Source organism: Prunus persica, chromosome G1 (genome assembly GCF_000346465.2).
Source record: "Prunus persica cultivar Lovell chromosome G1, Prunus_persica_NCBIv2, whole genome shotgun sequence".
In the NCBI taxonomy this organism is placed as follows: Eukaryota; Viridiplantae; Streptophyta; class Magnoliopsida; order Rosales; family Rosaceae; genus Prunus; species Prunus persica.
The window spans coordinates 25,442,752-25,467,410 of record NC_034009.1 but is presented as its reverse complement, the minus strand read 5'-3'; the positions used below and the strand labels follow the sequence as shown (position 1 = coordinate 25,467,410).

General features: G+C 37.9%; 3 protein-coding genes across 4 annotated transcripts; 1 reads left to right on the top strand and 2 right to left on the bottom strand.

Moving 5' to 3' along the window:
• LOC18793009 (D-cysteine desulfhydrase 2, mitochondrial) lies at positions 3,440 to 6,893 on the bottom strand. Its single transcript, XM_007224768.2, has 7 exons — positions 6,012 to 6,893; positions 5,510 to 5,836; positions 5,200 to 5,242; positions 4,706 to 5,044; positions 4,298 to 4,427; positions 4,008 to 4,181; positions 3,440 to 3,796 (listed from the first exon to the last, which is right to left on the bottom strand). Exons 1-7 carry the CDS (start codon positions 6,075 to 6,077, stop codon positions 3,553 to 3,555), a joined length of 1,323 nt encoding a protein of 440 aa, XP_007224830.2. The 5' UTR covers positions 6,078 to 6,893; the 3' UTR covers positions 3,440 to 3,552.
• On the top strand, positions 13,131 to 19,068 carry LOC18791661 (protein SDA1 homolog). 2 transcript variants are annotated; one of them, XM_020555856.1, is made up of 16 exons: positions 13,131 to 13,240; positions 13,705 to 14,347; positions 14,492 to 14,668; positions 14,760 to 14,884; positions 14,969 to 15,101; positions 15,251 to 15,400; positions 15,486 to 15,539; positions 15,856 to 15,951; positions 16,030 to 16,089; positions 16,269 to 16,343; positions 16,423 to 16,476; positions 16,600 to 16,701; positions 16,830 to 17,435; positions 17,619 to 17,753; positions 18,057 to 18,164; positions 18,678 to 19,068. In XM_020555856.1, the coding sequence occupies exons 2-16, from the start codon at positions 13,940 to 13,942 to the stop codon at positions 18,825 to 18,827; spliced, it is 2,433 nt and encodes an 810-aa protein (XP_020411445.1). In that variant the 5' UTR covers positions 13,131 to 13,240; positions 13,705 to 13,939; the 3' UTR covers positions 18,828 to 19,068. The 2 variants fall into 2 exon arrangements, with proteins under 2 accessions (XP_020411445.1, XP_007227347.2); XM_007227285.2 differs by having other exon boundaries at positions 13,135 to 13,289.
• LOC18788926 (oxysterol-binding protein-related protein 1D) lies at positions 19,303 to 24,236 on the bottom strand. Its single transcript, XM_020555855.1, has 9 exons — positions 23,224 to 24,236; positions 22,287 to 22,643; positions 22,028 to 22,115; positions 21,753 to 21,920; positions 21,329 to 21,663; positions 21,050 to 21,205; positions 20,536 to 20,844; positions 19,812 to 20,156; positions 19,303 to 19,651 (listed from the first exon to the last, which is right to left on the bottom strand). Exons 1-9 carry the CDS (start codon positions 23,749 to 23,751, stop codon positions 19,478 to 19,480), a joined length of 2,460 nt encoding a protein of 819 aa, XP_020411444.1. The 5' UTR covers positions 23,752 to 24,236; the 3' UTR covers positions 19,303 to 19,477.

The window sequence follows — 24,659 nt, the reverse complement described above, 5'->3', positions numbered from 1 at the left end:
GTCGATTATAACAAAATCGAACTTTATTAAATTCATCATCTTCTTATGCCAAAGAAATATGTGGCATACCACAATTTGCAATAATACCTCAAGGGTTGTCCATTTAATTGTTGGAACTTCAGGTTCTCAATACTGTTAAATTTTGAACTTCAGGCCAAAGCCACATATTCTCATGGTATGGACATTTTTACAATTTTCTGTACATATTTCGGGATTTCAAGCCCTTACATAATTGTCCATATTTTGAGGAACTTCTGGCATCTCATTTAATTGCTCATCCATGAGTTTAAGGAACTGCAGGTTCCCTTTTGTATATAGTGACGGTTTACCCAAAATGGTTAATATTTATGCATACGTCACTATTCATGTGAATAGTACTATTCATCAAGTCATGAATACATATCTATTCATCTGCCAGTACAGTTATCATCAATGTGTACGGCACCATGAACCAATACGGTACTGTTACATCATTAAGGAACTCTAGGTCCTTATTTACATGTCGGGATCAAGGACCTTTAAGTCCAATCACATGTTTACAAATACAGTACCGGAGAGACTGCCAGCTCTCATATCATCATCAAGGATCTTCAAGTCCTGATGTAATTGTATGATAAGGATCAAGGAACTTCTGGTCCTGATCTGCATACTGGAAAAACTCATCATACAGCACAATTAATCCATAAAATAAATTGCTGATAAATAAATTACTGGTATGGACGATAAACCCGCACCACACTTTAAATAAATGTAAATGTGCGGTAAATTAAATTCATAAAGTTAAGGTGCTTGTATGGGCATTAATTCTGCTCCATACATTTAAATAAAAGTAAAGGCGTGGACGATAAACCCGCACCACCCTTTTAAATAAATGTAAATGTGCGGTAAATTAAATTGCTTGCTGTATGGACGTTAATCCCGCACCATACTTTAAATAAAATTAAATGTGCGGTAAAGTAAATTGTGCTTGTATGGGCACTAATTCTGCTCCATACATTTAAATAAAAGCAAAGGCGTGGACGATAAACCCGCACCACCCTTTTAAATAAATACTGTTGTATGGGTAATAAACCTACACCATACAGTAAATAAAATAAATATGCGGTAAAATAAATTTGTGATAAAGTAAAGGTGCATGTATGGGTAATAAACCTACACCATACAGTAAATAAATGTGGGGTTAAAACCACCACCGAATAAAATAAGAAAAAAGTTAGTATTAGTAACGGTCTCCCACTGATAATATGTTTAGTATTACCAAGGGTCCATTTTTGTTAGTGGTTAGTAGTATAGATAATAGTGCAGCACAAAAATTATACCTGAGAGCTTCTCGTGCTGATAACGTGTTATAAAAATAACCTGGAATATGTATGAATATTGAGCTGCACGTAAAGTAGATGAGACACAATATTTAACGAGGTTCGGCTATGCCTACGTCCTTGGAGAGCAGCAGCAGTAACTTTTTCACTATATAAAATAATAGGGCTACAACTTTAGAGTTTACAATATGTGAGGCTCACTGAATTTTCTCTCTCTTTCCTCTTCTATCTTTCCTCCTCTTTTTCCTCTTCTTTCCTCTTCTCTTTTTCCTTTCTTCTTTTCTCCTCTCTTTTCTCTTCTCCCCTTTCTTTCTTTTCTCCGTTGGTCACTCTTCCCATTGCAAGTGATATGCCTATTTATAGGCTAAGGTTTTGGTAAAATACAGGGAATGGAAGGTTCCTGGAAGATGCAAGGAAACTTCCTGAATTGATAAATACAGGGAAGAGAAAGTTCCTGGAAGATGCAAGGAAACTTCCTCTGTGGGCTCCACCTTCAAACTTTTACAACAATGGACATTTTCTTTACCATTTTTTAATAACAATGTGGAAGGAGGATTTCCAATGTAATTAAGGTTAGATTATATTATTAACGGTAATTAGTGTAAATGTCTTCTATATAAGTGAATAAATCCCACACATATTTGACACGAACATAACAATTACAAAATGTCGATGTTCTAAAGTAATTGTCATAAAATTACTTAAAGATAAATCCACCATCTTTGTTACAGCTAGTGCCCGAATATGTTTAAGAACATGCTCTGTATTGGTCACGTTTAGTTCCTAATTATTTTATAAGTAGTGGCTAACTAGTTATGTTACTGTGTCCCCCATTTGCTTCACATAATTCGTGGGTCATCGTACTCTCTCTCCTGCATTATATCAAGAGCCCTTTTCCATGCCCACAAAAAGTAAGTGAAAGGGATGTTTCCCCTTTTTATTTTTTTATGTTTTTGTTTAAGGAGGTCTACTCTCTATCAAAGTATGGTGAAAAAGTTTCCAAGCCAGCAGGCAACACACATGGAGACATTCCCTATGCTGCTCTGCTATGCTTGTTTGTAACTCAATTCTTTAGTCCATACCAAAAGCAGTGAAAATATAAAGAAAGGTCATCACTATGGATAAGGTTGAATATAATAAAACCCCGTAAAAATGCTACGAACATTCTCATTATGCATCAACGATTGGTAGTTGCCCGTTAACATACGAGTAACTATTTGAGAAAAGAACTCTTAGAAAGCATCCCCACTTTGATTGGCCAAGTTGGAATTACACACAATTTGGCTCTACATTTATAAGTGGGTGGAGAATTTTGGGAGAGACAAGAAGTCCAGGAGACCATCAAGTTTTGCTTTCCCCTTGGTACCAGGAATGTTGCCTGCTCTTGTTTGTGGCTTTGGTTTGCCACCAGCCCACCACAAAACACAAAAACTTTAGTGCTAGTGGTTTCTTTCTGGTTGGTGTGTAAAAATACTAAATATAAACTACACAATTATTCAAAACCAAAAAAACCAGGTAGAATCTTGGAGAGCGTGTGCGCATTGCGGACCATGTCGTGTCCTACAACTGTGGCGAATCGTTTTGCAACTGCCACGTAGGCAAATATACATATTCATACATACACACGTTATAATTATACATACATGCGTTGGGAGAAGGGTTCCTTTCCTAGTGTTTTTCTTATTTGGGTAAGAGATTCTAGGTAGCTTTTTTTATATGTTAATTTAGTTTATTATAAGATTAACACCATGATCAAGAATGTTCATTGATAAAATTAATCCAGGTAAGCAGCCCAATGTGAAAAGAAGAAGTACTTTTCTACTTCCCAGATTTACAGTCCCAGAGAGACACGACTTTGTGCCGTGTTGTGGAATGGCACATGCAACAAGCAAAATAAGCAAGAGCCAAGAGGTAGGATCTAGCAAGAAGTTCAGAAGCCCAATTCATGCTTTTGGGCCATGGTCTGGGTTTGTATTTCCATAGTTTGTTAAACAGGTTTTATAAGGGGATCGGTCCCGAGCCCGATTTTATATGCAGTATGATCTCTAGCCCGGCCCATACACAATCATCCCTTGAGACCAAAGTTAACACTGAGTCACTGCTCAAAACACCTTGACATGTGACCTTAAAGAATATTTCACTATAATTTCTCAAAATCAATTGAAAGTTGAATGGAGATACAAATGTATGAATTTGAACTGTTCAAATGAATCCAGTGAACTCAGCTACCTGTTTAGTTGAAAAGCCCAGTTTTGAGGTTAGAGAAGTAAGATTTGTATCTCTGTGCTAATCCAAACATGCCTAGAGTGCCTCCAGTGTGAAGCATCACCACTGTTGCACCTCCTTCTGCTTCCTGTTCACGAAGGACCGTTGACATCTCCCACGCAGCAAGTGTATACACTGGATCCACTAATATACCAGTTTGTTGTGCAATGTGTTGACATGCCTCTACCTCCCCTTCTAAAACATTGCCAAACCTGAGAAATGAGGGGCGGGTTTGAATTATATATATATATATATATATATATATGTAAAAAAATAGTGAACTACATATGAAGAGTTGTATACATAGAATCTGGCATTTGCTTGCATGAATTAATACAAATCGTTTATGATTTTATATTTTATAAAGATACATATACAATTGAAACATTGCAGAAGTTGTGAAGATGATGACAGCCTACTCACTTTCTTGGATGGCAACGTTCTACCCAGTGCACAAGTCCTCTATCTATTTCATCAAAGCAGTGGTCAATTTGAAGACCAAAATGCCTCTTGAAACCGGAAATCAAACGCTTCTCTTGACGTCTATACCCATCAATTGTATCAGCCAGCATCACTGCAGTTACCTCCCATGGGAGCCTGACAGGAGGCAATAACAATATTTAAAATGCTGCAACAGAAAATAGTCTGCATCACTGCAGTTATTTAGATGATCATCTCAACACACATGAAAAATATTAGATACAAGAACACACCCCAAACACTTGGCTCCAAGTCCTAAACCAACAGCTGTTGTCCCAGTTCCAGCATCTACAACAAGCTTCAAGGGCCTTTCTTTCCCAAGTATGTGATTCTGGGATATGTACTGCACTAGGCGAATTAGGCCTACGAATAAGACAATATGAACTTCACTATCAATAACACCAAAAAAACTAGGAGAAAGTAACACCAAGCCCTCAAAGATGTGTGGAATTACAGATATGAAGCATAAGGAAGAATGTTGGGGGATTGGGTGCAAAAACTAGATTGTGCTTACTTGACATGTAACCACTACATAACAACCCCCTCCCCCAATGGAAAACAAGAACACACGAGATGCAGATATGTATACATGGAAGCATAACCAAAAAGATGATTCTTTATTCCAAATCCAGTAAAGTTACCTAGTAATGCTACAACATCTCCTGCACCTTCGTTAACAATTACGATTTTCCGAGGATGGTCACTTCTATAAGCATCCTTTTGCAAAAAGCTCATAGCACCATCATTTTCACTCAAAGAAGCCTCCATAATATCATCAAACCATATGACATTACCACTGCTGCCTGCCAAATAATCAGCATGGCTCTTTAACATCTTTTCCCTATTGGCATAAAGAGATCTTGGAACATATGTGACATTTCCATATATTGTTGACATCAAGTTATAGCCCGTTAGTATTTCAGGCTGCTCTCCTCGTAGAAGTAAATGTGATTTTATTCCTCTCTCTGAACATGAAACAGCTGCAAAACACACAAGTCACCACATAGGAACTATTACACCAAACCAAAAGAAGAGAGAGAGAGAGAGAGAGAGAGAGAGAGAGAGAGAGAGAGAGAGAGAGAGAGAGAGCATATCGGAGAGTATCATCTAGTAATTTCAGCGAGAATTTACATACCAACAGCTGCCGCATGTGCACTTTGACAACCTCCACACGTGACCTAAAAATAAAATAAAAATCAGTTGAATGTTATTTGGTCTTCAAAGGAACTCAGTTTTAACGACTAACAGTCCTGAAAGTGGAACACAAGTTTGCATATGCAATGCAATTCGCCAAATAAAGAATAGGAAATTTGCTATTAAAAGTATCTAGAATCCAATAACAAAGCACCAGAATATGGAGACCAAATGAAGGGATTACATTCTAGTTAAGTAACAAGCATTTCCGAGATGCAATTTAAATCTAATAAGGATCATAATAATCTCACCACATGGGTCCCTGAGTGATCTTCGACAAGGGGAATCAATCCATCCAATTTTCTAGCTTTATTACCATTTATCAACGGGTGCAACAGGTCATCCCTCACAATAAAGAAAGAAGGTTCTCCATCGTCCTTGTCCATCAAACCATGACTAAAAGATGGGTTAATTTTGTTGAAGAAGGAAACATCAGATAAGGCTCTGCCTGGTTGTGATACTTTGCTAGTGGAGAGCATTACTTGGTGAATTTTGGCATCTGGGTGGGGCAATGTCCATCTTCTATCAAGCAATTTTGACACAAAATCTTCACCATCCAATTTGACATTGGAAACACACTGACATGAGCGGCAAAACATTAATCAATTATCATGTGAATGAAAACTGAGCAGCAATATTTAACTAACCATAAAATCCAAAAATCAATACAACCCATCACTTGCAAGAGAAAACTAGCTCCAATTGTGCCTGTGTGTGACTATGGTTGTAACTTGTATGAGATAGAGAGAGAACCTGACTCTGAAAGCCGCGTTTGATTGCTGAAATGGTGCTTTTACTGGGAAAGCCTTCAACTTTCATAATCCTTAGGACTGGACTGGACAAATAAATCTATAAGAATCCCAAAGAACTCCAGAGCTTCCATATGTTGAAGGTAAGCAATAACATTGCATCACTTATTCCTTGAAGAAGTCCCAGCCAGAACCAAATCCAACGATACTGGGCACGACCATGTCCGCTTCCGAACTTACCCAATAGCCCTAATAGCCCAAGCCATTCAAACGATCTGACCGCTTAAAACATGACAAGTCATATTTTATTTATTTTTTATTTCCAAAACCCATTTAAACACTATGGGTTACAGTGCGTTTTCTCTCTCTCCTGCGAGCATACTTCTCCAGCGAGCGTACTTCTTCTTTCTGTTTTTTTCTTCCTGTTCGTGCTCTCTTCCCACTATTCTTTTTTTTTTTCTTCAACTTCTTTCTTCCCGGTAATTGGGTGGGAGCTTGCTCTCTTCCTATTTGGGAGTTCTGTGTGGTGCAATCGTCTAACTTAGGGGGTGTATTCCATTAAGATTTTAAAAGAGTTAAATGGAGTTATAAAGTTTGCAGAGTTCAATGTAGTTCAATTGATTTCTATCAATTCCACATAGAGTTTGATTGAATTCATAGATTGATTTTGATGCTGTTGGTTAGAGTTTTATCGTAGATTTTAAAAGAGTTGATTAGAGTTCTAAAAATATATTTATTTATTTATTTATTTTTTGGTCGGGTTGTTTATCGTTTTTTTAGATTTTCAAAAGAGAAAAGTTCCTTTACAAAAACATTTGAGCTATTGAACTTCCAAATCAATACATCCAAAGAAATTTTTTTTTAAAAAGGGCATCTAATTTGTTCAAATGTGCAACTAAATAAGGACTTATGTCTGCATGTTTATGAAAAATGCCAAAAGTAAAAACATAACAGTGCGTTTGGATGAGGAAATTTAAAAGTACTAAGGATTTCATAAATGACGGAATTTAAAATAATGAAAATTAATGTTCTAGAATTTGTAAAGTTTCTTGTTTGGATGATTGATTTAAAACACAGAATTTAACCTTTATTTGTAAAGTTATCATTTTTTAAAAACTCAATCTCTCGTGAGATTTTAAAAATGACGACTTTTAGATATAATTTAAACTTGGGATTTATGATCTCCAAATTCCATTTTTTTTCCACTCGGAATTTCTAAATTTCTATGTCTTTTAATCCAAACATCGGAATTGGTTCATGTCAATTTAGAAATTCTAAATTTTGTCAAAATCTCAAGTTTATTTCCCTCACCCAAACGCACCATGAAAGTAATTTCATGACAAAAAAATGATAAGCAAACTATAATTCTAAATGCATAAAAACGAATAACTATCAGCTTCATTGCTCATCTTTGACTCCCGTCATTCATAGCATCTCTCCATATATATGAAGATATCCCAACCCTCCATTGGTTAGTATTCTCACGTTGTTGTTCTTGGGTTTGAAAAACTTGGTCATAATTATTTCTCTCATTTTCTGGTGATGATGACGATGCTGAATGCTCGTTGTTTTCTTCAATAGTAAATTCATCAGAACGACACTCCTTGCGGAGAAAATTGTGCAACCCTGCACAAGCTAAGACCAACTCTGCTTGTATCTCATACGTAAACTAGAATATACCAAATATTCTCTCATATGGAAATGAATCGTGATAAAGGAGGGAAACGCAAAACCAAAAAAAAAAAGAAAAAAAAAAGGATGATTGTAGATGAAGAAGGCTGTCGACATTTGATGAACAGCAACAACAAAAAAAGGATGATGTAGAAAAAGTACAGAAACAAAAAAAAAACAGCAACCAAAAAACTATTCAAGAAAAAAAAAACAGCAACTAAAAAAAAAAAAAAGGAAAAGTAGAAACAGTAATTGCTTGGATATGGCAACAATAACTATTCAAATATTCATACATGATGTGCATCGAATACAAGCAACAACAATTGCTTGGATATATGATGATGTATAGCAACAGTAATTATTCGGGCACTGGAAAGTGTAGAAAGCGTAGAAAAAGAAAAGAGATTTTTTATCTTCACTTGACAAACACACACGATCAAGGACTGAAAAGCGTAGAGCACGTTCAAAGTTTCTAGGGTTCACATAAGATTTGTCAAAGCTTTTTGTATTTATACTTACCACTTTATTTTCTAACGAAATCGGGCAACTTATTAATTCTTTCAAAACAAATTACTTTTTGAATACACCTAAATTTTGTTTGACTTTTAAAAAGTCATAATTGAATACACCTAGATTTCGATGTATTTTTTTTATTATCAATTGAAATCTAAATTGAATACATTTTAAAATCTTAACTGAATGTCCCTTAGTTTGCTCTACTGGTTGTATTGCAACAACATTGAGGTTAGTTTTAACAGATATTCTACAGAATCTTTTTGGGTTTTGATTTGGGGTTTTCTAGGGCAAAGGGTGTTGGTTAGTTGTGTTTGCATATTTTGTTTATGCAAATTTCCATTACAATAATACTATGTAGTTGAAATAAAAAATTTATGCTACTGCTATTTTGTCAAGTTTATTATTTTTGGTTTGAAAATTCTATGGATGTTTTACATATTGAGTAATTGGTTTTTCAGTTTTGGGAATTTCATTGTTTGAGAATTTCTATTTTATTTTGTGATGCAACAAAAAAAAAATATCTACCATATCTATGAAGTGGTGCCTGTTCTCATTGTTCAAAGTTCTTCTGCTATACTCCATAAATGTCTTTGACAGGACCCGACCCAAATTCCATTTTAGAATTCGAGCCGAACCCTGTGCGTGTATGACATCTGGTGGGTGCCGGGCACCGGGTATGAATGACTAAATTGTCCTTCTTGCTAAAGTTCAAAGTTTATTTCAAATTCGACTTCTGCGGAAAATTCGCAGGATCTCCCCTCTAATTTGTTCATTTTCCAAAAAATTTACTTGTCTAAAACATAATTTTTATAATCCCAACACTTAGCATGCACAATAATACCATTCAAGCGACCAACATCAATTTATTACGGCCTCAGGCCTCTTCGACTCAAATAAATGTTTTGTCATCTAAAATTCATCTCAACTTTCAGATCATTAATAATACATTAGCAATTTCAAACACACTAACTCGTGGCTGCACCTTGTAACATTAGGTTGCATACGTATCCTTACTGAGGGATCAAGCCACATGTAGTTCTTTCAACTTTTGATCTTGCATGTACAAATCTTTATTACTGTTATACATATCAATATGGCTGCAAATCAACCCAAGTCTTACATTAATGATTTATTCAATAACCTTCCCAAATTTTGCAGTAAACTTTCCAACTATCCAACTTTCCTTATTCTCAAAACAGCTCATACTCATAGCACAGGTAAACTACTTACTAGACTTCCTCTAATTCATGAATCAATTGATATATCACTGGCTTGGATTATCATATATATATATATAATAAAAATAAAGATAAAAATAAAACAAACAACGCCGAAAATATTTTTAACCTTTCTTTCGAAACTTACATAAAACTCAACTATAAATACCTATATATTTATAAAGATCTTTAATTAACTTTTTACAGAAAAGTAGGAAAATGAGAAAATTATTAAAATAACATTGATCAAGTAAAATCTTAATGCCAGCGACAATAGCTTACTAAAATATAGGTTCTTCTCTTTAACTTATAAGACAAACTCATAGCTTAAGAAGTTGGTTGTAATTTATATAAAATTCTTTATTTTTGAAAACTCTCCACCTGGACGTACCCCCATCCATATTCTGTTAATTCCATCAGTACCGTCAATTCCAGTATTATTCCGTCAATTTCAACTATCCCGTCAATTCTATATATCCGTCAATTCCATCCTCGCAGGCCTCGGAAACACAAAGTTAACCGAGCCGTATTCCTCGTAGGCCTCAAGGGACCATTAGTCAGCCTGAACCACATTCCTCACACCACACGGTTCAGATGTCTCCGAAACTCGTGGGACATTATTTATATATGACAGCTTGTTTCAAGCAACCAGGGGGTACTCCTGTGGTGGGTTTGAAAAACCATATCCTAAACTTATCACAAATTTATCCTTTATTCCACAAATACGTTTTCCAACTTCTATATCAAAATTCCCACAAATCAATTCTCAGCCACACTTAAAATATAAATGCCAAAATCTAATAAGAAAACCAAGATCCATGATTCGTCATTTTCAGATACTGAGTATATGGATTAAATATCAACATGCACTTAAATATTTAATTAGTTTATCAATAACGTTGAACTCCGATTAGCAAGCCATTCAGATACTATAATAATAATCTTAGTTGCAATGAATAATTAGACAAATAGTTAAATAAGTGTTTAAATAACTAAATAAGTAATCACTTCTCCTAGAGATTCCATCAAATACTATAATACACTACTAATTAGCAAATAATCGAATTATGCACAATTTAGCAATCTACATATAAACATATATATGTTTGGGCCCTCTTTGGTGGGCTGGACTGGACCAAACTTTTTCAATTAAAATGGACTATAATCCTAGCTGTTGTTTGGTGAGCCTAAATGCATTGTGGGACTGGTTAGGCCTCCTATTTCGATAGGATACCAATCCAACAAATGAGGGTTTTGTAAACCCAAGTGGAACCATGGGTTTCGAAGCCTCTGCCTCCGCCTCCGCCTTTCATTGCTTAGAGAACCTCTTCTTTTCATCATCTTTCTTCTCTTCTTCTATTCATCCTTTTCTCTGATGCTCCCACAGATTTCAAGCAATCTGACACTTCAATCTCTCTCGCTCTCTATCATGGAAATAGGAACAAGAAAAAAAGGAAGGAAATGGTGGGTCTGAAGAGAAAGGAAAAGGAGATCTTGACCATGATTTTTTTTCTTCTCATTTTCTGGGTTTTGCCTACACTTGGAATGGGTCCCTTGATAAGGGTTGTTTATCTCTTTTGTTTTTCTTGCTTCTGTTTGTTCCTGGTCTTGATAAGAATCCCAGAATTTCTCCACCTCTCTATCTCCTTTTGGCTTCAATTTTATTTACTTATTTTCTATTGTTAATTTTGGTTAATGGGTTGATCAAATTGATCTCAATTGTTATGGGTAAGTCAGATATGTTGGTTAATTTTTTTGGATTTTGTTGCTTGATCGATGTAAGTCCCAATCTCTCTCTCTCTCTCTCTCTCTCTCTCTCTCTCTCTCTCTTTCTCTCTCTCTCTCTTTTTGAATTTAATTTTTCTGATTTTATTAGTCAAAAAATTCCCATATTGGTCAACTCGGGACCCTATGGGGCTCTCTCTCTCTCTCTCTCTCTCTCTCTCTCTCTTTTTGAATTTTAATTTTTCTGATTTTATTAGTCGAAAAATTTCCATATTGGTCAACTCAGGACCCCATGGGGTCCACAACCTCCAAATATCAATCCGAGAGTTCCTATATGTTCCTTGCTTTTAAATAACCCTATCTTGCAAGCTTGGTCTGAATCGGACGGTCAGATTAATCACGATCACACAATCGATGATCACGGTTAATTAACTCTAGGGTTCGCGATTTCGGAGTATCCAGGACTCCAATTCATGATCCAACGAATCTTATACGATCCTAGAAATACGGGGTACAACATACGTGAGTTTGAGTTCGATCCAACGGTTCGAACACATCGAACCTGGATAACGGACAATATGCAAAATCCGTTCGAGGCTCAAACGGTATCTGAATTGGAATTTGAGCATACCTACGCGCTCGTGACAACTAGGGGATCGTATCGGCACATAATGTCCCTTTGCTACAGTGCCCACATGCCGCCACAAGTCCTGGCAGCGCGTGGGTGTCCAAAACGATAACGATCACCGGAAAAATCTCAAAATCAAGGACCAAGCTTCCTACCATAGGTTCAGAATGTTGATTGGAGCCACTTTTGTTTTTGGACCTACCCCGAAAAATGGCCTGAAGTGGCCGAAATCTCATCCCGAAGTCTGGCCAAATTTCAATTTGTGATTTGGGTTATCTACGCTACAAATTGATCCAATCCTACCCAACCAACAGCTAAAGCTCGAAAAGTAGATGAGAAACCATACCTCACTTGCCGGAGATGGTGGCCGAAAAAGACTAAGAGGAGAGAGAGATTAAGATATTGCAAGTTGTGGCACTCGATATGGTGGCTAGACAGAGGAGAAATCGAAGTTTGAAAATGGCTGGTCGTCCCCAATCGCGAAACAGCAGAATCTTGGTTTAAAATAATATGAACGTCAAAATATTTATGATTGTGTCACTAGACTTCTTTTGATCGTAATTTCTTCGTTACAACTCCGATTTGAGCCCACTACGTGCTCTACGCAACGGTACAACTAAAATTTCCAAATTCCTTCTCGGTCAAAAAATCAACTTTTTCTCTAATAAAATATGCTAGGGACAAAATTATCTTTTTTCATAATAAATTAATAATTAAAAATTAATTAAGGTTCGGGTTGTTACAGTCTCTCTTTTGCTTTGTAGATAGATATCAAATTCAGACTTACACTGAATTTGAGTATTTGAGGCTTCATTTGAATTTATTTGTTTACTTTGAAGTTTTTAAAGCAAAACATAAAACGCGTAAACAAAAAGCTATCTAGAGTTTTAAATAATGATAAATTATTCATATATTCAGTATTGACGATTCCAGGATTTAAAAGTCGGCTGGGCAAAACTTACATATTAAACTCAAGATTACGAGTGAATTCATTAATAAACACAAAAAGATACAACTATTCATGGAAATGTAATAAGCCTTACCTCAAATGCATCTCTATACATAAATAAAAAAAATAAAAATAAAAATTACAAGTAAATGCAATACAATACAATATAAATTAACACTATTTAAATTTAAAATTTTACCATGCAAAGGTTAGATTGTTTGTTAGATAATCTTCTATTATATTATATTGGCCCATAGGATACAGTTTTTAAATAATTCACCCAACCTCATAAAACCGATAAAACCAAAACAAGCCTATTAAACCCATCGACAATGACAAGAGGCAGCCAAGTGTTGAACACTAAACCCATCGTTTCACTAAAGGAGGCTAATCACAAAACGGTGTGTTTCGTTTATTAGGGCACCGAGACAAGCCAGACATCGTCTTCTTTGCCAGGCACACAGTGCGTCCTCTGCAACTCAGAAAACTCTTCGCAAGAAAGGTGCTGCTATGCCTTCTTCACTGAGGTATTTCATCGAGCAAGTGGTGGGGGCATTCTTGCCCAGCCACCAATTGGTGAGTGTAGGCCATGGCTGGCTGGGCAACTAATTAGAGATAGAGTTCTTTTTTTTGGCTTGGCTAACACATTTACCTATTTGTTTTTATGGAAAATTTTGGGCCGGGCAGCAGCCCAGCCTGCCCCCTGTGTAGGAGCTTTGGTCTTGTGCAGAAATAGATCAATTAGAATAACATGAGCATGTGTTTCATTGCTGCAAAAATCACTGATTGTTGGTGGACCTTTCAAATTGCTATCATTCCTCTGATTCATTGCTGTAAAAATAACTAATATGTGCATGTTTCATTGCTGCATAAATAGACTTTTATGCATTTAGATGAGCAATTATCAGGCTTTTTAAATGAAGGTTGGTCAAGGAAGTGATGATTTAACTCTATGCTCATTTATCTTGCATTCCTATTGGGGAATTTGCAGGTTTGTTAGAAGCAGGGCAAAACTCTGCAATTGCTACCCAAATTAGGGAGTTCCGTAAGTCAAAGGCTTTATCTTGCAACAGACTCAAAAATTCTGGTCCAATCCTAGCCAGCCCAACCCAACATTCCAACCCCAATCCTGTCTTGTCCAATCCGACTCACCACGGCCTAAATTCCCAAAAGTTTATAGGGTTTAAGGTTTTATCAGTTTAGTCTCTAAACACCAAACCCCCACAATGAATTTTCACCGCACGATCACTGGCATGTCGCCGGAGCCACTCTCAGCCTCAGGTTCCGAGAAGCTGAGCTTGCCTTCGCTTCAGTCGAAGATGAAGTGCGATCCGGAGGGGTACGAGTCGGAGCTTCACCTGATCTATAATCAATTCAAGTCGTCGTTGGAGCTCTTCAAGCAACAAGCTGATCTTGGGTTCAAGTCGGTTAGCGGCATTAGGAATGACCCGGCCGTGGCTAAGGACCTTGGCGATCGGGCCATGTTCTTGGCTCACGTCACCCCATTTTACCCGACCCATCTGGCCCATTTCCCCGCTCAGCTCGCCGAATTTATCCGCTCCTCCGCCGGAACACTTCCGTCGGGGCTCTGCTTGCACGTCACCCAAGCTCTCATTCTTCTCATGAATCGAAAGGTGCATGTAACGGATGTGAATTGTAGAATTTGTTGAAAATATTGGGACTTTAGCGTTGAGCTGTGTTTGGTTGCTGAGAAAGTGTGCAAAATACTAAAATTATCTTGCTTAATTCCAGTTTTTCCTTTTTGGTTGTGTTTGTAGATGGTGGATATGGGAGACAATCTAGCTTTGTTCATGGAGCTGCAGACTTTTGGCAATAAGGCATTGAGAAAGCTGGCATATTCTCATGTGGTTCATAGCATTAAGAGAATGAATCAGAAACATAAGAATGAAGTGAAGAATCGGGCGCTTCAGAATGTCTTGTTTGAGATGCTTCGGGTTTGTTAATGCGTTTTCTTTCTTGTCAAAATTTCAGGGCTTTGTTAGTCTGGTGCTTGAACTTGTATTATCCTTCCTTTTGCTTTTGTAGCAAGAGGATGAAACAAAAGCGAAGAGGGTGCTTATCACGCTACGAGAGCTTCACCAGAGAAAGGTGTGGTTCGATGAAAGAACAGCCAATGCGATTTGTACTGCATGCTTTCATCCATCGTCAAGGTATGCATTGTTTTTTTTTGGTGGTTTCTGTGTCATTTGTAATATTGTGTGTGAAAGCTTACAATTTGTGTTTGAATTTGTTAGGATAATGATTGCTTGCCTCTCATTTCTGCTGGATTACGAGAAGTTTGAAGATGATGATAGTGATGCATCAAGTAGCGAAGATGAAGCTCCTCACACACCTCAAATAGTCCTTAATAGAGAGTCTATTTATAAGGTCAGTTTTGCACTATTACTTTAATGTTATCTCCAACCAGTTTAGTTGATGGCATTAGGATTGAGTTACACTATTTTGGGACATTTGATTGAATTCTAATGAGAACTCGCATAAGTACAATCAACCGTGTTCTTTTCATTGTCTTTTAGGCACACCATCAAGGTACAATTGCTAGCAAGAAGAAAAAGAAAGCAAAACTACAGCGTGCCATGCGTAGTATGAAAAAACAGCAACGCCTGTCATCAGAAAAAAGTAATTCAAATTATCATACGCCACTTAATCATTTGAAAGATCCACAGGTTTGTCTGATTTTATCATCTAGCTCGTATTTGTCAATCTTTCTCTTTATTAAGAAGGATGTTTGACAGTTCATTCTTCCTGAAGGGATTTGCTGAGAAGCTATTCTCCCGCCTTCAAACCTGCAATGAACGATTTGAGGTAAATAGTTACATTTGTAGAATTAACCAAGAACAGCATTCATGTACACTTGTCTTTTGGAGAAAGTTGTATATTGCTCGCCCAATTATTGGAATACTATCATAGCAAATGAATACTAACTGTGTTGGATCTTTTAATTTTGGATTTTTTATTCATTCGGCTCTCAATTATGTCATAACAACGAGTAGAGCCAAACACTTACGTATGCGAGAATTTTGTGTCTTGTTTCTATCTAATTAGTTTACATCGTTAATGAATTGATGCTGGACATTGCATTTTCATTTGTTTTGATTATATTACCCTGTGTTAACTTAAGGTCAAGATGATGATGTTGAAAGTAATTGCTCGCACGATTGGGCTTCACCGCTTGATTTTGCTGAATTTTTATCCTTTCCTTCAGAAATATATTCAGGTACATTATTTGACCCATTCACTGAATGTAATGTATTATTCTCTTGAGAGTTGAATTGTGACTATATTGGTATCACAGCCTCACCAACGCGATGTCACAAGTTTACTTGCTGCAGCAGTTCAGGCCTGCCATGATATGGTTAGTTGGATTTTCTGTATTGTCTGATTGGACCTAGACAGAATCACTTTTTCTTTCCTGTTCTAACTTTTATTAACTTTCTTAAAGTCCTACTGCTAATTCAAGTGAACCATTGTTCATTTACTAGTGATTAATTAACCTTTCTTAGAGTTAACTTTGATTTACTTTCTTGTGAGCAGGTTCCTCCTGATGCAATTCAACCACTTTTCAAACAACTAGTGAATCAATTTGTACATGATCGCTCACGTCCAGAGGTGTTGCTTCATTAGCTGCTCTGTTTTAGTATATTTTTTTAATGCCTTGCGTATATCTCTGATCACTTGCTTTTTCCAGGCCATAGCTGTTGGACTGAATGTAACGAGGGAACTATGTTTACGAATTCCTTTGGTAACAACCTATTTATACCATTCGACCAAAAAACAACCTATTTACACCATTTGGTTTCTGGCCTTGCTAATATTATGGGTTATTTGAAGGCTTCCTTAATTATTTTTTGTTTTGTGCATCTAGTTGATGACCGAAGATTTGCTGCAAGATCTTGCATTATATAAGAAATCACATGAGAAAGCAGTTTCAATAGCAGCCCGTTCACTTATTGGTTTATTCAGAGAGGTTCTCTCTCTCTCTCTCTCTCTCTCTCTCTCTCTCTCTCTCTCTCTCTCTCAATTTATTTATTTCGCATGCATGGATTTCCATGAACCATGTTGCAGCGTAAGGCTGACTATTTAGTGTACGTGCAGATTTGCCCCTCACTGCTGATTAAGAAGGATCGTGGGCGCCCTACTAACCCAAAGGCAAGACCAAAAGCGTATGGAGAAGTCAACGTACTCAGCAATGTTCCTGGTGTTGAACTGCTAGAAGAGGATGATGGCAATGAGGATGGTGATGATGCTGATGAAGCTTCATTAAGCGGCACTGATGATGATCTTGATCACGATGAGATGGTTGCTTCCAGTGATGATGAAGACAACCAGATAGCTAACAGTGACAGTGGAAGTGAAGAGGATTCCGTAGTAGCTGAAGATGTAGATAGTGATGGTAGTATAGATGACAACGACAGTGATGTCAGTGGTGATGAGGATGATGAAGAGGATGAGGATGACGAAGATGAAGAGGATGAGGAGAATGAATCCAACAACAATGATGCCAAAGATAGTGGAACTGGAGTAAAAGATAACAAAGCAAAAAAGAGGAAGGTTGCAGATTTTGATAAACAACTTACTGATGCTGACGCAAGTCTTCGTGCTTTAAAAAGATTGGCCAAAGAGAACATGGAGCCCATTTCATTGGACTCAACAGATGGTTTTCTTTCTAATGAGGACTTCCAGAGGATTAAGGAATTAAAGGTTTGTTTTTATTTGTTCGGTTGGACCCAAACTTAAGTTGATGCCAAAGGTGAAACATGTTGTAATCCTGTAACATTGGGACATGAATAATATTAATGTTTTTAATCTCTCTTAATCTTTACATTCTGACCTCTTGTAGATGTCATAAGACTCTGTCCATTATTTGATTCTTCATTTTGCCAGGCAAAGAAGGATGCCAGATTTGCTTTGACTCAGCATGGATTGTTGAAAAAGGGTGCAGATTCCAAATCGCCAGCATTCAAGATTCCCAATTCAGATGAACTGAGCATTAAGCGAGTAGATCCTGCAAAGCTTGAAGTAAGTTTTAAATCATTTTACTGGTCACCCTACTCTCAGTATGCTTCTTCGGAGGAGTCTGTCTCTGCATATAAGAAATAATGCATCCTAAGTAGAGATAAATAGATTGACAAAAAGTTTTAAGAAACGTTGGAATTCTTGATAAGTCCTATACCTGCATTATTTGCTTAAAAAATCCCTGTAGTTATTCTACTGGCCTTGGCGTCTTATAAATCCAAGGGAAAAGAAAACTATAAAGCTTAAAAAACGCCATGTTGTACCTTTCTTTATTTTCATTGACCCAATTGAGTGTCTACTATGTAGGTCCACGTGAAGAAAAGGATGAGCAAGGAGGAGAGATTGGCATTAGTGAGAGCAGGGAGGGAGGACAGAGGGAAGTACCAGGCTCGAGCTGCTATAAAGCAGAAGAAGGTATGTTAATTGGATCTCACTAATTGCCAGAATACTGTTAATGTATTTAGTACTCAGTTCACCTTAGTAATTGAATATTTGTGCTTGTCCATGTTTAACCGAAAGATCGTTGCTTCTGCGTTGGTTGTTAGATCAAATGCTTAGAATCCATGGCATCTCCCTTTTTCCTAAAAATCGCTAGCTCTGACTAAAAAAGACTATATCTGGCAGAAGATGTCTATTTATTTCCATTTTACTTATCATGTTTTTTTTTTTTTTTTGTCAAATTTTATTTATCATGTTTAGTGTTCTTAAAGCCTCTTTAATTGCTGAGTAATCCAGTATCTGGCATAGCATAGATCCTCACCATTCTCACTTTTGCTTTTAAACCTTTCTGGTTCCTTCTATGATACAACTAGTAGGGGATCATATCTTCAGAAAAATAAAGAGAAAAAATAAGTGAATAGTAAGTTCTGATAAGGTCATGCTGCGACATTGAACTTCTTTAACATGTATTTTCATGAATGCCAACAGACGGGTGGTATGAGCAATCGGCAGAAGGAACACAAGAAACCCATGCCTCTTGCTGCAAAGAGGGCAAAGGTAGCTAAATCTCGTATAGATAAAAAGAAAAAGCAGCAGCGAGCTGGCAAACAATTCCGAGGGAAGAAAGCATGGAAATGAGGAACCTCATCAGTTTATCTTTTTCTTTTCTCCCCCTACTTTTTACTTACAAGTAAATTGAAAGAGTTTGTTAATTATGAACAAAATGCCATTGTTTTTCCTTAATGAGGATGCCTGTTTGTAGTTGTGGCTGCCTCAATTCTCAAAAGAGACGTTTATAGGGTTCTGTATTCAAAAACTTGTGACAGATTTTGATGACGCTTTCAAGGCAAGAATATGTTCGGCGATAAATTTTCTTCAACTTCTATTTAATGTATTGTAGGAAACAAAATTCCTACGGATTCAGACCCAACTTCCAACGTGCTTTTTGGTAAGTTCTGTTTCTATCTATAATTTTGATTTTTAAAAAAAATTCTTGTTATATATGTATTCAAATTTGTATTTTCAATATCATAATCAGTTAATTGAAAATTAAACACTGCCTAGGAGCTGCTCCATGGACGATGTAATGTCCCAAGTGAATGTGTGGAGACGATAGAAACCATAAGAAAACTATCATTACGGCATCAAGGAGTTGTTTTCTATAATACGGCCTACAAATCAGATTTAGGGCAAGGGGGGGCCAAAGGGGAAAAGTAAAAAAAAATGGGAAGAAGGGAATAAATCATAGGACCCAGGATTTAACAGAACAAGCTTGGCCAAGAGACGCCTTACTCTTCCCCAGAACATGAGGGCAAATCACTAGTCTGGCCAAAAATATCAGGAATTCCTTCCCAATTCTTCTTCTCCCTAGTTTCCCAATACCCACCTGCATAACTATAACAACCATCCTCGTCTTTTCGAAACCATCTTGGCTGCCAACCTCTCTCTTGCAACTTCCTCGCCTGCATCACGAAATTATCAACAGTTGCTCAATACATTATTACTTCATGTAATAAATGGAAGAATTTTGACCAGAGTTCTAAATCTCAGAGTTTCAAGGTTATAACTTTTACTTTTGGCTCAGAATTAGATACAAGGATGCATAAAACAGGAGGGGGATACCTGTCTTTGTAGCTGTTCTAGTCTTAGTTTCTCTGCATTTGCCAATTCATATTCACCGTTCTCCAAATGTCTTTGATCTGGCCTTAGCCTTGAGTCTGTTGGAGGTAATTTCTCCAATAAGCCAGGTGTTAATTCATTCAGAGATATTGCAAAAGGAGAGAGATTGTATCTTGTCTTGGTTGCATAGTTATCTCTTTCCCACAGCAGCACGGCCTCTGTCATTGGATCATAACCCTTTTGTTTTGTAGTTGGATCTCCCAGCACATAGTACATTGCCTCGTCCCACTTGCCCACCAACATTGCTACTTTCTCTCCAGTTCTGTTGTCTTGAACAAATCCATGAACCTGGAATTTTATGAACAAGGTCATATATATGTAATACCCGTTTTACACAGGCAAATTTAGCACCATTTATAATTTCTTTGTTTGCGCATAAATCAGGCCTAAACAATAGTATAACATAAGCATAGAGTAATCCAACAGTCTTACTATAGTAAAAATACAAATACCTCCCCCCTGTATTATTCAAAAATTACTGTGACCTCCCCTGGACATTCAGAAGTAGTAAACTCTTAGGACTTGAGACTTCAAACATATACTTCTTCCCATGTAAAGCAGAAAGAAAAATAGTCTCATACAACACACCAATGGGAGGAAAAATGAAGAAATGTTTGCTGTAATATATTGTGCCAGTTATCCTTCCTTTTGCAATCACTAAACTAACCTGATGTGGATTTCGGTCTATGATAGACTGCTCCTTGAACTTTAGCTTGCAGGAGTAATTGCCACTTCCACTGATGCGCATGGTGCCATAGTGGTCACAATAAATTTTTCCTAGTATGATATTGTATATAGAAGTAGTGACCTTGCTCCACTGAAAAGTCTCCCCGTCCTCAAACTGCAAGGAAAGGACACCCACAGGATCAAGCTGAATAGAACGCCCCCAAAACTTGCCCTTGAGATTGGAGTCTGCCCAGAATTTCCAACCTCTGCCTTCACAGTGACAAGCAACAACCATTGGGTGGTGACTCACCTGAGTGCAATCTCACCTTTGTTAGACAACAATCAGTAATTCATTAAACATTTGACAATTTGCTGAGATACTTCCAATTCGATGAGTCCAAACAAGAAGCAACAGGGGGCTGATTTTATCTTTTATCATTCTTCCTACTTAAGGAATAAAAATCTAGTGAAAGGACCTATTAGACATCAACACTAAAATTGTCAACATGCATTACCTTTTCAGAGAAAAAACGAAGTCCTTTATCTGGATAGTCAGCTTCATAGGTCTCCCCAAGAAGAGGATTAAAGGGTTTGCACTGCCGACCTTCTGTTGATGCATAGCCAGAAACAGCAAAAGCTGCAACGTTTAGAATTCTCATTAAATCATTCCCCTGCACCACATGAAGTCCAACGTTTAGATACATCAAAATCTGGAACTTTTACGATGGAAACTTGGTTGATCCAGTTATTCTCATCTCTCCTCAAAACAATACAGGAACTGGTGAAGAACTAACCTGCTTTCCCCATTCCAATGCTCGATCAACCAAGTTCGAATACTCCAGATCTTCGAAGCACTTTTGTAACGAAGAGAGGGGTTCATTAAAATAAACAGGAAGACAGACTCCAGACAAGTCCTTCCCAATATTATCCTTGATAATTGACCACAAGCCAACAGGTTTCTCTTTCTCCTTTGGTTCTGGAAAATTATCCCTCCTTTTCACATATGGATATTTAACTGTCCGCATCTCCTCAACTCCATGCAATCGATCAGAAAAGAAGGAATCTCTATCATATAAACAACCATTGCCCAAACCTTCCCTACTCCGATGGGAAGCACTTCTTAGAGTATCTGAAGACAAAAAATCATGTGTATCAAAATATGTTCCTTTAAAATAAAAAAATAAAAATCTCCATCATTTACACAATCACTTCTTATACCTTCCCTACTCCGATAGGAAGCACTCCTTAAAGCATCTGAAGACAACATATCATGCGTATCAAAATATGTTCCTTCATCTTCATCTGTTTCAACATCTGCTCCATCTTGACTTTCATTATCTGCGTCAGAGTCACTTGCACTTCCCTCTGATAAGACGGAGTAGAAATCTGTGGCATGAAATATCATTGCACATATATCAGGAACTGAGTGTGGTGCGCGAAACCTTTTGAGTAGCAATAAAACTAAAATAATCGAAATTCCAAACATGACTAACCACTAAATCTCCTATTCCCCTGTCCGCAGTAGGACTCACGCTCCTTTGTTTCATCTACTACTGTAGTTTCCAGCTCTATTTTCTCCGTCTGCAAAAGAAAATTTAGATAGGGTTTTACTTTCCAAACTAGGAAGCGTAGCACCACCACATATGGCAGCACATGTATAAAACAGAAACTGAGTAACCAGATGCATGGAATTCTGGTAGAACGCAAGACTGCTAGAGTATATTCAAATTATTAACACGATGGAAGAAATACCTCCAATTGTCTCAAAGTGTCTAACAACATCACATGTTTACTCTGAAGAGTCTTCAACTGATTTTGCAGCTCGGAGACTTCTAAGAGCATAATTGACTCGCAGTCTTTGATCACCGGCTCACCAACACCCTCCTGTGCTAATCTTAATCTTAGCTTCTCTGTTGAAACAACTATATCTTCTGAAGGTACTAAATCATGGCTTGTCAAAACTCTAGGGAAAAGATCTTTAGCACCCAGCAGTGCCTCAATCCATGCAGCTCTGCCCTCTCTAGATACACAACGCAAGTGAAGAGTTTTAGTTCCTGTGAATATGGAAAGCCTTTTATCATCTGACTTGCTGGCACGAATTGAAGAGACCTGTAGACCAGACCACTTCAAATTCAGTAACCAATAACTCAAAAGTATAGATCATGAGCATATATTTGTGTACATCATCATGCAAAACACAAGTATGCACAGTACTTACCTCACAACTCAAAAAACGTCGTGCAAACATATTTGAGTTCTTTTTGGGTTATTCAATATTGAGAGAGGATTGGGTATCAGAAGGCTAACATTATTGTGCTCGCACAAATATGTGGTATTTTCCATTGGGTTATCACAAAATAAAATTTAATACCAATCTGGTCATTTTCCATGAATCTAATATACTTATATGAATCTTACTCATTTCCGGTTCTTGTATATATTTAAACTTACCCATGAAAAGTGCTGGAATATTAAACAATTTTTGTAGCTTTCCAGAGCCACCATTCACATTGCAGCAACAAGTACACAAACTCAACCAAACGACGCAGATAAGCCAAAGTTAACTCGATGCTTTCTCAGTTGCTAAATATATCAGTACCAATAATAGCATTACTAATATAAATCACCAATTTGCAAATAAAACGCAATACTAGCAAGCATCACAGTTTTCGATTAACAAAAGCCAAACCTTCAAATGGACTACGCCGAAAGGCTTGCACGGCCTCGCCGGCGCGCCAAGCCGACTATTACTCCAATTAGCCTTCTTCATATACCTCAACGAGTCTTCTCCGATCACCCTCAAGCCTTTCTCCCGGACCGGGCTCATCAAAATCTTGTCCGGTCCGTGAACCTTGTAGTACGAAAGCACACCGTCTTCGAGCACAAACCACCTCGACCTCCATCCCTTCCCGTAGTTCACCCACTTGTACAAAATCCCAGCCACGTTGCCACTGACGCCTCCATTGATACCAAACACCTTCGAATCCCTAGCTTCGCTGATCGTATCTTCAACCTCGTGTCCCGCAGTAACGGAAGCCCTATCCGATTCGGTCCCGGCCGACGAGACCTGAGCCGAGTAGCTCGGCTTCGAGCCGTAACTCACGTTTCGGATCGGAGCCTCGGGCCCCAACTGGCACTGACTTGACTGCTTCGCCGCGACCGGACTGGCCCGGTCCCGATCGATCGACACCGGCGCAATGCAGCACAGCGGGTTCATAGTGAGCACTACCAGACCATTCAATCAAACAAATCGCTTAAATGCAAATCCCATCCACCGATGCTGATCAAACGGCTCCGATTTATGGAAATGCAGAACCCGATCGCCAACGAAACGTTTCGGAAATGACATAAAGCTGGTCCTCGAACGGAGCCTCTGCTTGTAGCCTTCGTAGCCTTTGTAGCCTCGTACAAATCTCAGAGAGAGACTTATGAAGAGCTCTGCTGCGCACACAGATCCATTTAAGACACCTCTGCTGCGCTGCTGCTCAGTAATTAAACTTTTTTTTTTTGGCGAGCGTAGGTTAAACACACTTTAAAAGCTTCATTTGTGTCAATTAATAATAATTAAAGGCGCGATGCAATTTAATTATAAATGCTTGGAGGTTGGTTTTTGGGTTTTTGGGGGCATAATTGTGGTGGAGTGGAGGCAGACAGGCGACAGCTAACGTGCGCATTTGTGCACAGGTAGTGATTGGGTGGGGAACCATTCGTCCGGTGGGAGCTATGAAGCTCCGTCTGAAATGACGTTACTGCCCTTCTCCGTTTGGCGCAATCGTTACGCGGGCTGATGACCATTGCGGGGTTCGGAACGGCCGCGTTTTGGGATAATTTGAAAGCGATTGGTGAAACTGGAGGAACGAAGGGGAGGAAAAGGAGGGTTTGATTGCGTGTGTGCGAGAGGGATTGTGGACGGTGGAGCTTCGGGGCGCTTGGGCACTGGTTGTGCTTATCGAGTGGTTGTTGTTGACTTGTTATCAGTATATTGGAAATGATTAGCTCGGTGAGGTGCCACCTGGCGGAGGTTTCCAAAAGTGCAAAGGTGTTTGTGAGATTCAATAATTACAATGATTACGTGTACGCAGGTGATTTAGATTAGTATGAGACAAAATGTTATCTCGTCATGTT

Coding starts and splice junctions, on each gene's coding strand:
- LOC18793009 (XM_007224768.2), bottom strand. CDS start 6,077: ATGAAAGTTGAAGGCTTTCCCAGTAAAAGCACCATTTCAGCAATCAAA. Junction 5,045..5,199: donor TGCACATGCGGCAGCTGTTG/GTATGTAAATTC, acceptor TGTGTTTTGCAG/CTGTTTCATGTTCAGAGAGA. Junction 4,182..4,297: donor CTTGGAGCCAAGTGTTTGGG/GTGTGTTCTTGT, acceptor GCCTCCTGTCAG/GCTCCCATGGGAGGTAACTG.
- LOC18791661 (XM_020555856.1), top strand. CDS start 13,940: ATGAATTTTCACCGCACGATCACTGGCATGTCGCCGGAGCCACTCTCA. Junction 15,952..16,029: donor TCCTTCAGAAATATATTCAG/GTACATTATTTG, acceptor TTGGTATCACAG/CCTCACCAACGCGATGTCAC. Junction 16,090..16,268: donor TTCAGGCCTGCCATGATATG/GTTAGTTGGATT, acceptor TCTTGTGAGCAG/GTTCCTCCTGATGCAATTCA.
- LOC18788926 (XM_020555855.1), bottom strand. CDS start 23,751: ATGAACCCGCTGTGCTGCATTGCGCCGGTGTCGATCGATCGGGACCGG. Junction 21,921..22,027: donor GGGGAATAGGAGATTTAGTG/GTTAGTCATGTT, acceptor TTCATGCCACAG/ATTTCTACTCCGTCTTATCA. Junction 21,664..21,752: donor TTCCTATCGGAGTAGGGAAG/GTATAAGAAGTG, acceptor TTTTGTCTTCAG/ATACTCTAAGAAGTGCTTCC.